At 43.7% G+C, this 14,364-nt stretch overlaps 1 protein-coding gene across 7 annotated transcripts in view; it reads right to left on the bottom strand.

Annotated features, from left to right (window-relative positions):
* Nucleotides 1-14,364, bottom strand: part of PTPRG (protein tyrosine phosphatase receptor type G) — a 621,815-nt gene that overhangs the window by 57,605 nt on the left and 549,846 nt on the right. For all 7 annotated transcript variants that reach the window (XM_084635116.1, XM_084635117.1, XM_084635121.1 and 4 more), the window contains one exon: nt 2,509-2,600. In XM_084635116.1, coding sequence (XP_084491242.1) covers nt 2,509-2,600 — 92 coding nt within the window. The remainder of the gene's footprint in view (nt 1-2,508; nt 2,601-14,364) is intronic.

The following is a 14,364-nucleotide window of genomic DNA, read 5'->3' as shown; positions in this document are numbered from 1 at the left end:
TTGTATTACCACCGTGCCAAGGAGCCCTAGTCATGAGCCAGGACCCCACTGTTCAAGTCTGAGCAATATCTAACTATACATGCTGGGCCCCCCTTTCCTCAGCACCCTGCCCCCAACTCTCAGTCATCCCAGATTCTGACACCTCCCCTCTCAACCCGACCATCACCCCAAAATTATGCTGACCACCTGATGCCCCTGCAAAGCCCCACTGGCCCGCCATATCCCAGCTCACTCTCCATGCCTTTCACACCCACCAATACTCCCACCCCACAGTGATGCTGCCTGGTGCACCAAGGAGCCAAGGCAGCAGTGCCAAGCCCTTCTTGTCCTCCTTCCTGCCCCTAGCTCCCCTTCTCCTGCCTGCACCCCATTTCCCCTTCTCCACATATCCCCTCACAGCCTTATTCAACTCTCCCCTTGTGCAGCCCCGGATTTCCATCTCCTCCACATCAGCTTGGCTGCCCAGCCAGTCTCAGGGACTCTGCTGAGCAAAGCCAGTGAAGGAGGAGACAGGTTAGAAACACTGCAGAACAGAACTAGCTGGCAGAAGTGAACAGTCCCAGGGCTTTTCCTAGCAGAGAACAAGTACTGAATGAGAGGAATGTGTCTCTCTCTCTTCAACTGGGGCTTTAGAATCTGTACTGTCCCTGGGCCAGTGTGCAAATGTCTCTGTGTTTGGAGCTTGTCAGGACTCTGGTTCTTTAGCCAGGGGATCCCTAAAGAACATGGGAGAATTTCAACAAGGTCTTGTCTTCAAATGTTTCCTCTACCACAGTTATTAAATATTAGACCAAGAAAATATTAGAGACAATTCTACTATTTCATGTACTTAGAATTGGAAAAGGTACAGAGAAGGGCAGCAAAAATTATTAGGAACACGGAACAGCGTCCGTATGAAGAGAGATTAAAAAGACTGGAACTGTTCAGCTTAGAAAAGAGACAACTGAGGGGGGACATGATAGAGGTCTATAAAATCATGAATGGGATAGAGAAAGTGAATAAGGAAATGTTATTTACTCCTTTACATAACAAACTAGGGGTCATCCAATATAATGAATAGACAGCAAGTTTAAAACAAACATAAGGAAGTAGTTCTTCACACTAGGTACCATCAACCTGTGAAACTTATTGCTAGGGGATGTTGTGAAGGCCAAAACTATAATGGGGTTTAAAAAAGAATTAGATAAGTTCCTGGTGGATAGGTCTATCAAGGACTAGCCAAGATGGTCAGGGATACAACCTCTTGCTCTGGGTGTCCCTAAATCTCTGACTGCTAGAAGCTGGGACTGGATGACTGGGAATGGATCACTCGACAAATTGCCCTGTTCTGGTCATTCCCTCTGAAGCATCTGTCACTGGCCACTGTCAGAAGACAGGATACTGAGCTATATGGACCATTCATCTGATCCAATAGGACTGTTCTGATGTACTCATATATTCCCATTACCTCAGCCCCACAATCTTTAATATATTTATCTGCGCAGCATGCCTGTGAGGTAGGGCAATGCTATTATCCCCATTAGAGAGACTGCTGATGCTTTCCCCTTTCCAGTGAGTGTATTTCTCCAGTGTATCTTGTCCTAGTGTGCCTCAGGCATCTTTGAAAGTTTTAGTTAAGATTCATGTAATAGATGCAGTCAGAATCCTAGAGCTGCCAAACCACGACAGAAAATGAGAAGGAAACAACGGAAAGATACGTCATCATGTCACAACAAACAGACAATCCTTTGTGAAACTAATGTCACTATAACATGTTGTATATTTTAGTTCTGTAAATGAGACTGAATAATACCAAACAAGGTAGCAACTGCAAAGTCCATTCCAACATCATGAAACTTTAAAGTTTCCTTGTCATCGTCACTGAAGGGGTAAAGAATTCTGTGCGAACGATGATACCTGGAAATACCCCAAGAAAATGACCCGGAGCCAATATCTGCTCTCAGCTCCACTTCAGTGTAACTGGGAGAAGAATTTGGCCTTTGGTATCTTGAATATTACAACTATAACAAACGGCTGATACTTTTGGTGCTTTACATATATGCAATTCCCCTTCCCTTCCCTTATAACAGTGAAGGCCAAATCTGCACCTGGTGTAAATGAGAGCAGTCCTACCATCCTGAGCTAAAGCCAGTGGAGTTGCTTACGCCAGACTCCATAATTGGACCTGAAGCTGTATTCAGTTCTAGACTGGATGCCCTGCACTTCTATTTTTAAAAGACATCACTTTTGTTTTTGACATTTTAAAAAGTTATTCTGGAACTTTTAGTTGAAACCATTTGGGTGAATTATCTGATGAATGCACAATATTTTCATGGTGAAAGTCAAACTGCAAAGCAAGTTAATTTTCATGAACCAGCATGGACATTGCAAACTTCTGTAAAGACTTAAAAGGAAAATTGCAATCTTGTCACAAACACAACTCTGTTGCATCCACATAATTAAACTAGAACCTGTCCATCAAAAGTGTGAATTCATTCAGTGATTAACTGGAGGCTTGGCCTGCCTTACCTGGGATAGGTATAATGGGAATACTCTCATTAGGGACCACTCGAGGTGAGCTGCTGTCTTCCACGTAGAAATGAGCTGTCTGAAAACACTTTCTGTTAAAGGAACAGAAAAAGTTAAATGCTATGAAAAATAGCATATAAAAATGCAGTGAAGAACTTTTGCACATGTTCTGCCTTTCCATTTCTAGTTACATACTGTCAGATAAAGAAAAGGAGGACTTGTGGCACCTTAGAGACTAACAAATTTATTTGAGCATAAGCTTTCGTGAGCTACAGCTCACTTCATCGGATGTTACAGCTTTAAATGCTTGTTAGTGAAAACACATGTAAGCTGTATGTAATTCTATTTGTGCTTTCAGTATGACTTTAATTCACTGATACCTAACCACCGCCCCCACCCCCTTTTAGGAGCATACTATTGCAAAGTATTAGTTCACATTAAATTAAGTGCCAAAAGTTTACTATTTGAAATATTCTAGATTTCAAATACACAATTCAGAAAGAAACATACACAGCCCTATGGATCATACACAGTCCTATGGATCAGTTCTCAAATCAAAACTAGGGTAAAATGTTTCAAGGGAATATGCACAGACTGTAAAACTTTATGCTGTGTAACAGTGGGCAGTATCTAACACAAAATATGTAACGGCTGCATGATACCCCATTGCTGTTATGAAAGTTACAGTTTCAACAGTAACAAACTTTATTTCTATAAGCCCTAAACCTGTACAATCCTCTTCATATCCTCCGGCTAACACTGAATCGCAGCTGCTGGTATAGAAAATCCAATAGATGCTTAGTTTGGGCCCCAAAAGCTGTCTCTGAAAAGGCCCAAGACGACAAGTCAAATGCTAGAAACCCTGCAAGGAGGTCTTAAATCCACCTGGATGTTTTTACCTGTATTTAATGCAAAGCAGAGAGCACAAGCTGGTCATCATAGAGAAGGCACTGAGCAGATGAGAATCAAGAGATGCAAGAAGCTTCTGCATGGTGATGTTAACTGAGGCAGGGTTTTCCAACATCCGCGTCACTGCTCATTGCTGACTTAATGAGCTGCTTGAGGCTGGAACTGAATATTTAATGAGCCTTGCTCAGTGTGAGCAGCTATTGTGATGAGAGAAGGGTCTGCTCTCATCTGTCAGGGGCTCTTAACAATAGCCTTGACCTACCATAAAGATCCCTCTTACTGCAGCTCTGAATGAACCCCTCCTCAACACCTGTATGGAGTTGGAACACAGCCCTGATTCACTGCTCCTGTATGGGAATTGTTTCTCCTGCTGAAAGATATTTGCTTGTAACTTTCTGCCTTGTCATATGCTTTTCTCTAATTCTGGACATTGTGTTCTGCATAGAAAGCCCACTCTCTATAGCCTGTTTTGCTGACATTGTCAAACTAATTTATGCTTCCATTGTTTCATCACAGATGCAAACCACAGCGCTAAGAAGTCACTGAAAATAGCCAACAATGCTTTAAGGCAAAACAGGTCTCGAAAAGAACCTAAGCTCCCCACAGGTCCATGTTTGCACAGCAGCACAATACTAGTTATGGCACTTTGTAAATACTAAAAGTATATGACAAGTAAGCCTCACATATGCTAATGATTATGCAACCAGAAAAGATCACATTTCACAGCATGGTGTGGTTTTCTTGAACTGGGTCTTTTTTTCAGGGAGAGTGTCTTGTACCATCTTAGAGTTATTTATATGGTAAGCATACTTTGCTAGGGAACACCATAGTGTGAAATCATACTCGAGACTCCCAGATGCATGACATATTGTGTGACATTTAAAGGAATTAGTTCATTTCCCTCCTCTCCTCCTCAACTCTGCTGCCTTTTTTAAAAAAAAAAAAAGCAAAAAGGGAATTCCTTTATTTTTTGGTAGCCTTTTCTTTGGACAATGCGCACCCTGGGGGCATAGAGCAGAATAAATCAGTCACACACAAGGGGAGAAAGTATGAATATGAAACAGGCAAAACATTCACGGTTTTGATGCCTTCAGGACTTCTTTCCCTTGAGTAAATTCTACAGAAAATCTATGGAGCGGTCTCCTGGTAACTGAGGCCTTAAGAACACATATAATTTTCCACATAGCAGTTTAATAAAGATAGACTTTTTAATTTATTGATCCCAGGTGGTTTTTTTTGGGATGGAGGGTGAGGGGGGGTTTGGACTTATGACACATACAAAATGGTATTCTTTTTTATTCATTTATTTATTCTCTTCTCTCATATGCAAAAAACAAACAAAAAACCCATTGCATTGTTTTTTATATCACCACAAGAGAATCATTTAATAAAAATATGAAATTGCTTAATTCTATAGCCTAATTACGTTGTGTGATGTGCGTAATGCACATATATAATAATAGACTAAATATGCAGTAACATCTCAGTACAGTGTAATATATACAGGGATTAGTAATAACATATTAATCATATAGTAGAGTTTGCTGCTGTAATTTATGCAATTGACAAATCTGTATTTCTCTTTCTTAGATGGCTATTTATAGCTGTCATTGAAAACATCATTATGACACAACCAGGTAATGAGCCAAGTGCTTTGCCTAATTACAAATATATCACACTACAACGCAGTGTGTGTGTGTGTGTGTGTGTGTGTAACTGTAGGCATGGTATTACACATACATAATACTGTATAGCATTTGCTTATTACAGCACTTCCTGGTAGCAAACACTGAAATTAAAAAGAAAAGGAGGACTTGTGGCACCTTAGAGACTAACCAATTTATTTGAACATCAGCTTTCGTGAGCTACAGCTCACTTCATCAGCTCATGAAAGCTTATGCTCAAATAAATTGTTTAGTCTCTAAGGTGCCACAAGTCCTCCTTTTCTTTTTGTGAATACAGACTAACACGGCTGCTACTCTGAAAACTGAAATTAAAGTTAGCTGCAGGCTTCCCTTGTAATCCCTTTTTCACATGCTCGTAACTTTCTAAAAAACTCCTTTTCAGTTTTATCTTTTCAAATTTAGGGTTTGTCTACACATGAAACACTACAGCTACACCACTGCCATGCCTCCGTGTAGACACTACTGAGGCTGATGGGAGGGGTTCTCCCGCTGAAGTAGGTACTCCACCTCCCTGAGAGGCAGTAGCTAGGCGATGGAAGAATTCTTCTGTCAGCCTAGCACTGTCTACACCGGGTTAGGTCGGCTTAACTGTGTTGCTCAGGAGAGTGGATTTTTCACACGCCTTAGCAATATAGCTGGGTCAACCTAATTCTTTTTTAGTAGACCAGGCCTTAGTCTCAGCTAATTTGGTGAGAAGGGAGAGGGGAAGTTTGATGAAAGTCCATTCACCCATTTCAGGTCGGCAAAGGTGATACAAATACACCTTTTCCTCTGCAAGGAGGCTTTTAGTGACATAGTAACATCAATGCTGAAACTTTACAGATGGCTAGAACTCAATGAGGCTATTCTCCAGACTGATCTGTCAAAAAAATCCCATACAAAATAAATGAATAATTTCGAAAGAATGCGTTTTACAAACTCACAATATGAACTCTCCATAAAGATCAGGTTATTAGGCCAGTTCCGTGGCTTCTCATAAATCTCCTTTGTGGAGCTACAGCATGGGGTTATAGCTACCTTAATGCAGTCACTTATCCCTCCCCCCGGTAGAGGGGGCATTCTGTGGTCCCCTGTGGGTTTGATGGGGCAGAGCATGCTAAGCTTTAGTGATTGTGGCCAGAGGAGCAGCCGTTTGGACAACGTTCCCTCTAATTTTTCCTATCCAATGAATTTTGTTACGTGCACCAATGTGGAGGTGATCAGTGGCGGGGGTGGGGCTGAGGGGTTCGGGTGTAGAAGGGGGCTCAGGGCTAGGGTGACCAGATGTCCCAATTTTATAGGGACAGTCCCAATTTTTGGGTCTTTTTCTTATATAGGCTCCTATTAACCCCCAACCCCTGTCCCGATTTTCACACTTGCTGTCTGGTCACCCTACTCAGGGCTGGGGCAGAGGGTTGCAGTGAGAGGGGTGAGGGTTCTGGCTGGGGGTGCAGTCTGTGGGGTGGGCCTGGGGATGAGGGGTTTGAGGTGCAGACTGCCTCCCCTCAACCCTCTTTCCTGCAGCCTCTCCACACCACAGCAGCTCTGGGGCTGGGAAGGAAAGGCGTTTCTCCTTGCCGTGCAGCAGCCGGGGAAATCACCACAGCCCCCCATGCCCCAAGCTCCTCCATCAACTCACCCCCGGCCCCCGCGTGCAGTGCAAAGGTGCCCTCCTGTGCTGCCGCACAGGTGCACACCTTAGAGGGAAGGTAGCATTTGGGGACCATTATCTATTGTTGAAAGTTAGAGCAGCCTCTACAATAAGAGAGAGTCCCTGCCCCAAACAGTCCAAGGGTCTGTACTGAGCAGAGGGGTCAAATGACTTGCCCTAGCTCACACAATAGGTCAGAGCTAGGCACAGAACCCAGGGCTCCTAAGTCCTCGTTCAAAGTCCTAGCCCCAGTGTTTGCAGGACCGATAATTGCCAGCTGAATGTTACACTACTTGTAGATTTGCTAGGGAAACCGAAAGTGTGACTGATACACAAGGTTTACGCCAGCCACTTTTCCTGACAGCTGGAAGCAGTGTTCTGCGAATTAGCAACTGAGCTTTGGCAAAGGCATAAATTATTGCTACAAGCCTTACTGAAATGCGAGTTCCGAATGACAGAAGTGATTCTACAGCAGTGCTTTAAAGCAAAGCAAATCATCTTCTTAATTTTAATGCCACAAAATTCCAGGCAGCCCGCATGCTTGCTGCAAAGTACCCAGGACTCTGTTGCCTTTGAAACAAAATCAGTGTGCAGTGAAGCAGACTCCTCCTCTGAGCCCGATATGCGTTTTTGGGCTGCTTTTCCCTGCGGCATACACATAATGTCCCAGAGAGCAGACACATCATTGTCACATATGGGGCAAAGATGCAGAAAGTCATACTCTGTGAGACTAACATCTCCACAGGAAGGGAATGGTGGGAGTGTTTGCCACGGTAAGATTATGTTTTTGGAAAGTTTTTCCCCCTAATATCCTTTTGAAGAGAGCAACAGTCAAATATGATTAATGCACCGTAATGGAATGCAGTGTTCAGGGTAACACTGCCTTATTCTTGCACCACACACATAAAAGTCTGCCAAGGTGTTACGTGCTCGTTCCAAGGTGGATAGAAAGCTGGCTAGATTGTGGGGCTCCACGGGTAGTGATCAATGGCTCCATGTCTAGTTGGCAGCCAGTATCAAGCGGAGAGCTCCAGGGGTCGGTCCTGGGGCCAGTTTTGTTCAACATCTTTATAAATGATCTGGATGATGGGATGGGTTGCACCCTGAGCAAGTTTGTGGATGACACTAAGCTGGGGGGAGAGGTAGATATGCTGGAGGGTAGGGATAGGGTCCAGAGTGACCTAGACAAATTAGAAGATTGGGCCAAAAGAAATCTAATGAGGTTCAACAAGGACAACTGCAGAGTCATGCACTGAGGACAAAAGAATCCCATGCACCTCTACAGGCTGGGGACTGGCTGGCTAAACAGCAGTTCTGCAGAAAAGGACCTGGGGATTACAGTGGATGAGAAGCTGGATACGAGTCAGCAGTGTGCCCTTGTTGCCAAGAAGGCCAACAGCATACTGGGCTGCATTAGTAGGAGCATTGACAACAGATTGAGGGAAGTGATTATTCCCCTCCATTCAGCACTGGTGAGGCCACATCCAGAGTATTGCATCCAGTTTTGGGCCCCCCACTACAGAAAGGATGTGGACAAATTGGAGAGAGTCCAGTTGAGGGCAACGAAAATGATCAAGGGGCTGGGGCACATGACTTACGAGGAGAGGCTGAGGGATCTGGGCTTGTTTAGTTTGAAGAAGAGAAGAATGAGGGGGGATTTGATAGCAGCCTTCAACTACCTGAAGGGGGGTTTCAAAGAGGATGGAGCTCGGCTGTTCTTAGTGGTGGTAGATGACAGAACAAGGTGCAACGGTCTCAAGTTGCAGTGGGGGAGGTCTAGGTTGGATATTAGGAAACACTATTTCACTAGGAGGGTGGTGAAGCACTGGAATGGGTTACCTAGGGAGGTGGTGGAATCTCCATCCTTAGAGGTTTTTAAGGCCCGGCTTGAAAAAGCCCTGGCTGGGATGATTTAGTTGGGGTTGGTCCTGCTTTGAGCAGGGGGTTGGACTAGATGATCTCCCGAGGTTTCTTCCAACCCTAATCTTCTATGATTCTATTATCTTTGCTTAGCAAAATAAATTATTTGAGACTTTATACAAATCAAAACATGACTCGTAAGATTTTAAAGTGCAAAAATATGCTTCTTTGATTATCAATCGATAAACCACAAGCAGCTACAATTCTATTCTATTCTCATCTAAAAGCAAGGTGGAGCACTCGATCAGCATAATGACCCAGACATAAGAATGCTCTTTATTTTCTTGCAGATGACACAGGTTATCTTCCTAGGACCTAACTCGGCCCTCCAGGACAAACACACAGCTCCCACTGAAATTAATGGGAGCACGGGGAATAGAGACGAGGGCAGCCTCTGGTGCTTAGTCCATTGTACTCTGAGCATCTTCAGCTCCTAGCTGAAGGGGAAGGGAGCTGCATTGCTCAGAACCAGCTGATCTGGACGGATTAAGAAGAGGGTGTAGAAACTGCTAAAGAAAAACAGGGATCTGTATGAAGATTCTAGAGCTAAGATTAAAGAGTAACAGATTAAAATGGCTCCTAAGTCAGGGATAGTGATAGGGTTGCCAACTTTCTCATCGCACAAAACTCAACACCCCTGCCCCGCCCCTTCTCTGAGGCTCCACCCCCGCTCGCTCCATCCTTCCCTCCCTCCGTTGCTCGCTGTCCCCCACCCTCATTCATGTTCACCAGGCTGGGGCAGGGGGTTGCAGTGTTGGGAGGGGGGTGATGGCTCCGGCTGGGGGTGCAGGCTCTGGGGTGGGGCCGGGCATGAGGGGTTCAAAGTGTGGGAGAGGGCTCCAGACTGGGGCAGAGGTGCAGGGGGAGGCGAAGACTCTGGCTGGGGGTGCAGGCTGTGGGGTGGGGATGGGGATGAGGGGTTTGGTGTGCAGGAGGGGGCTCTGGGCTGGGGCAAAGGGTTGGGGTGTGGATGGGTGCAGGCTCCGGAAGGAAGTTTAGGTGCGGGAGGGGACTCCGGGCTGGGGCAGGGGTTGGGGTGCGGGAGGGGACGAGAGATCCAGGGTCACCCCTCCGCAGTGGGCATTTGTCAGTGTCACCATCAAAATTGGCAACGACTTCTCAGAAAAGATCCTCAGACTGCGAAAGAGCAGAAATGCTGCAAATCAGGACTAAGTCACTGGCAAACCAGAGTATGGGAGCCTGGACAACAACTGCCTGCAGTCTGCAAAGCTCTAGCCAGGGTCATCACTCACTGACTTTTATGAGCAATAAAACTGACTCCAGCATTAAGAAAAGAAAAAAAAAGCCCCAGAGGGACAGAGAAAACACAGAAGCAAAACCAATGTCCTGAATATTAACAAGTGATTAGTGAGGAGCTGTAATTTTACACTCATCTTTTCACTATATGCTAAGGAGTATCTGCACTCCCCTCCTTCATTTTCATTTTCTGAGAGTATTTTTCTTCCAATATTTTCCAGGCTTAAAAAAAAAATAATAATAAAAAATACCATCCTGCAGCTCAACAGCAGAATGATATAAGAAGCTGGAAGTACATGCACTCTGAAGAAACCTCCTCCAAACAGAAACAGAAAGATATCAGATACTAGACAGGTAACACAGAGAATGCTGCCTTCACATACAAACTGTGGAATGATGTAAACCTGGCAATGTATAAAACAAAGAGCGAATATAGTGCTGGAACAAGAGGAAAATTTCCCACTACATCTACATAAGGCTGGTTCTCCTGGGTCTCTCTCATGAAGATGATTTTCCTTCTCCTCACAAACTAATTTCTGCCTGTTATTCTTTTCTTGTTGCAGCCGTGTTGGTCCCAGGATACTAGAGAGACAAGTTGGTCGAGATATTATCTTTATTGGACTAACTTCTGTTGGTGAGAGAGACAAGCTTCTGAGCTTACACAGAGCTCTTCTTCAGGGCTGGGAAATCACCTTTGTTTTTCAGCTCCGTGTAAACCTGAAAGCTTGTCTCTCTCACCAACAGAAGTTGGTCCAATAAAAGATATCACCTCCCCCACCTTGTCTTTCTTGTGCAGTGTTGATTAGAAGAGGCCAATACAGTATCTGAACAGAGTGTGCCAAGGCTCTGGAATCTTTGTCTATATACAATGGCATAAAAATAGACTATCCCTTTCGCTACACTTCCTATGGGTATTTCCTTACAGTAGCAAGTTGTTACACACCCAATTAGTCCCACTGAAGTGAATGGGACTCCTTGGCTGAGTACATGTTCACTAAGGTGGCCTGTCTGGCCCTATGTTTGTAAAATGGATGTTCTGTTAGATAGAGCAGGCATTTCTAGTACTCCTTGTATAATTATTTCACTAATGGCTAACCTTCTCTCTCTCTCTGTCAGCATGCTGAAAAAATTACACCAGTCCGCATAACAAACACTTGAGAGAATACATAACACTTGATCATTTAGACCAGTTCCTCTGCTTTTCCCAAGCCCTCTGGTCATTCAGAATCACACAAGCTCTGCTAATCACCTTTCCACAGATGGAAAGAAAAGCTACACTTTTCACAATTAAGAGGAAAGCACTTTGTGGAAAAGACAACCACTGTTAAAAGATATTAGGCAATCAGAATGAAGTAACCTAAAAACATTTTACAGTGCTCATTAACTGGGTACCCCTTTTGCTGATATGAAAATTTCTTCAGTGTATGTTAAGAAATGTATCTTGTTTACCTAGTAATTAAAAAAAACATTTTGGTGATTCAATTAGCATCTATGCCTTTACTGGTTTCAGAGTAACAGCCGTGTTAGTCTGTATTCGCAAAAAGAAAAGGAGTACTTGCCTTTACTGTCACTCTTCTATTCAAAAGCAATCATAAAGTTGCTAAACAGGTTTAACATTTGTGGGTTTTATACAGACATTGAAAGTATTTGAAGAAGCATGCAGATCACTTTCTCAGTGGAGGAGTAGCTCATCATGCCATTTCCAGAGGCCATAAGAAACAAGCCATTTGATGCCTATCAAATAGGCAAGCAAGGTCATTTTTTCTGCCCCAAACAGGTGCATGGTTTGTGTGTTCAAAATATACACATATGGGTGCGAAAAAGGAATTGGGCATGAAAAATGCACCACTGTTGTGCACAGTGTTGAAGTGAAAGATTTATAGGTGTGCAGCATTCACTTCCTGTGTGACATAGAAAAGGAGTACTTGTGGCACCTTAGAGACTAACCAATTTATTAGAGCATAAGCTTTCGTGAGCTACAGCTCAGCTCACGAAAGCTTATGCTCTAATAAATTGGTTAGTCTCTAAGGTGCCACAAGTACTCCTTTTCTTTTTGCGAATACAGACTAACACGGCTGTTACTCTGAAACATGTGTGACATAGGTCTCTCATCCAACACGGGGCGAACAAAGTAATTCATATTAACAGTAGAAGTGTATTATGTTGAAGTGATACATCACACAGCAGAGTTATTTTTACTGTGGATCCTTTCTAGAAAGAACGGTAGCTAAGTATGGAAGTTACTTTTATTTAAATATAAAGATTCTTATTTCGTGGATTACCCTGCTAGCAAGACAGCAGAGGATGGCACAGCATCTTATCACACACCTTCTCCGAATCATATACACTCAATGCTACAGAAGTGAAAAGTGGGATAGCCTTCTATAGTTTGTGTCTGCTTATCAGAGCCCTGCTGTTCTCTGCCTCAAGCACTGCTGCACATGTCTTTGCTGCACAAGGTAAATGTCAGTGGTAGCTAGCGTGTAGAAGGGAGGGAATAAAACAAGGGGCTAAGAGGAAGTGGGTGAGAATTAAAGATAGGGTCCATTTGAAAGAATACATCAAAGGTTAAAACTTTCCACCTGAAAAAACAACTTGGCAATCAGGAGTTGTGATTTTTTGGCAGAGAACGATAGTTGACTTAGGGTATGTCTACATTACCGGCTGGATCGACGGGCAGCAATTGATTCAGCGGGGGTCGATTTAACGCATCTAGTCTAGACGCAATAAATCGACTGCCAAGCGTTCTCCCGTCGCACCAGGGAGAGAGGTGCAGGCGGAGTCGACGGGGAAGCATCAGCTGTCGACTTACCACAGTGAAGACAGCGTGGTAAGTAGATCTAAGTATGTCGACTTCAGCTGTTATTCATTTAGCTGAAGTTGTGTAACTTAGATCGATTTCGCCCCCCGTGTAGACCAGGCCTTAGTATGTAACTCCTGCCGGCTTGGCGTGGCACTCTGCCCCCCTCTAGTGGTGGCTAGGCCAGCTAGAGATTGATGAGCCTGCTATAGCCTTGGCTAAGAGAAATGTGTCTTTTAGCTCAGGCAGTAGAGGCTTGTGCATTAAGCTCAAGAGATCCCAGGTTTGATTCCTGCTGCTGCTGACCCACAAGGGGCATTGGCGTTATAAGTGGTGGTCCGTACTACGTCTCTTAGCCAAGGCTGCAGCAGGCTCATCAATCTCTAGCTGGCCTAGTCACCACTAGAGGGAGACAGAGTGCCACACCGAGCAGGCATGGGTTACAAGTATTTACAGTCTATTGCAGAGGTGTCCATGTTAAAAACAAAGGATTCATTTGCAAACCTTGCTCCCCTGATGCCAACAGATTATACAGAATAACCTTAGCCTGTAAACTCCTTTGGCCGAGGGCTGTCTTCCTTTATGTAGTGTACAGTGCAGAACACAGTCAGCAATAAACATTTATAAAAAGGTATTGAAGTGGTTAAACAGCTTCAGAAAGCATGACACATGCACAAAAGACTTGATTTCACAAACCCTCCCCCATTCCTAACATCGTCAGATGTTCAACCAAAAAGTGTCCAGGTGGCCAATGATGTAATGCATTTACAAAGCTCTTCAACTGCAAATTGTAAGTGGATAAATCTTAGTTTAACCCATTTTCCATGCTTCCTTCTCCCATCTTTCTAGTGTCCCCTGAGAACAGCTAAGGCAATTGGGAAATCTTATTTGTGATGACACTAACCCTTGTAACACTTGGTAACTAATTACTATCTTTGTGACCTTTGACAGAGCCAGAAGAGTCAGAATTTCCCCCAGTTTTAATCAATAGCTTGCAACATCTGTGTTGATTACACTCAGCAGTTTCACATGTGACCGAGGAGATTTTCTCTTCAGTATGCTCTCAGGCACATACATTGCCACTCAGAGGATTTAGACGAGAAAGCAGGGTTTAAAAATCTATGGGCAGCATTTTAACAGCATCTTTAAAAATGGGGTATAGGTAAGGTACTAAAAAGCGTATCGGCACTCACATTTTTCTCTCTGAGCCACAGATGTATTTAGTGCAATGGGTATGTATATGTTGCAAAGCTAGCAACTGCCTAGCTACTGTATCTTCTACACTGTATATTACTGGTTAAAATGGTGAGAGATTCAGTTATCCAAGCAAATGATAGCTTACGTAGTTCATTAAAATGTTCAGTTCTAACACCCTGACTACAGCAGGGTATCAGAAAGTAGCCTAAAACTTTTCTAAATGGCAGCGATATTTTCCTCCAAGTGAAGAACTGTACAGTAATTGCAAGAACTCCTGTGACCAATGAAGACTCTCTCTGTGCAGGCCCCAAACACACCTGTTTGCAAGAGTTGGGTCTTATTTTGCCACACCAGCAACAGAATGAGCTTGTGTGACTCATACACAGTGGCTAGTTTTATAAAGATATCCAATGAGACATACCTTAGAATAAGAGGAAAACTAAGTCTAAATTTAAAGT

Source organism: Lepidochelys olivacea (genome assembly GCF_965140295.1).
Source record: "Lepidochelys olivacea isolate rLepOli2 genome assembly, chromosome: 7".
NCBI classification, from domain to species: Eukaryota; Metazoa; Chordata; order Testudines; family Cheloniidae; genus Lepidochelys; species Lepidochelys olivacea.
This window is presented reverse-complemented; position numbering and strand designations above follow the sequence as displayed.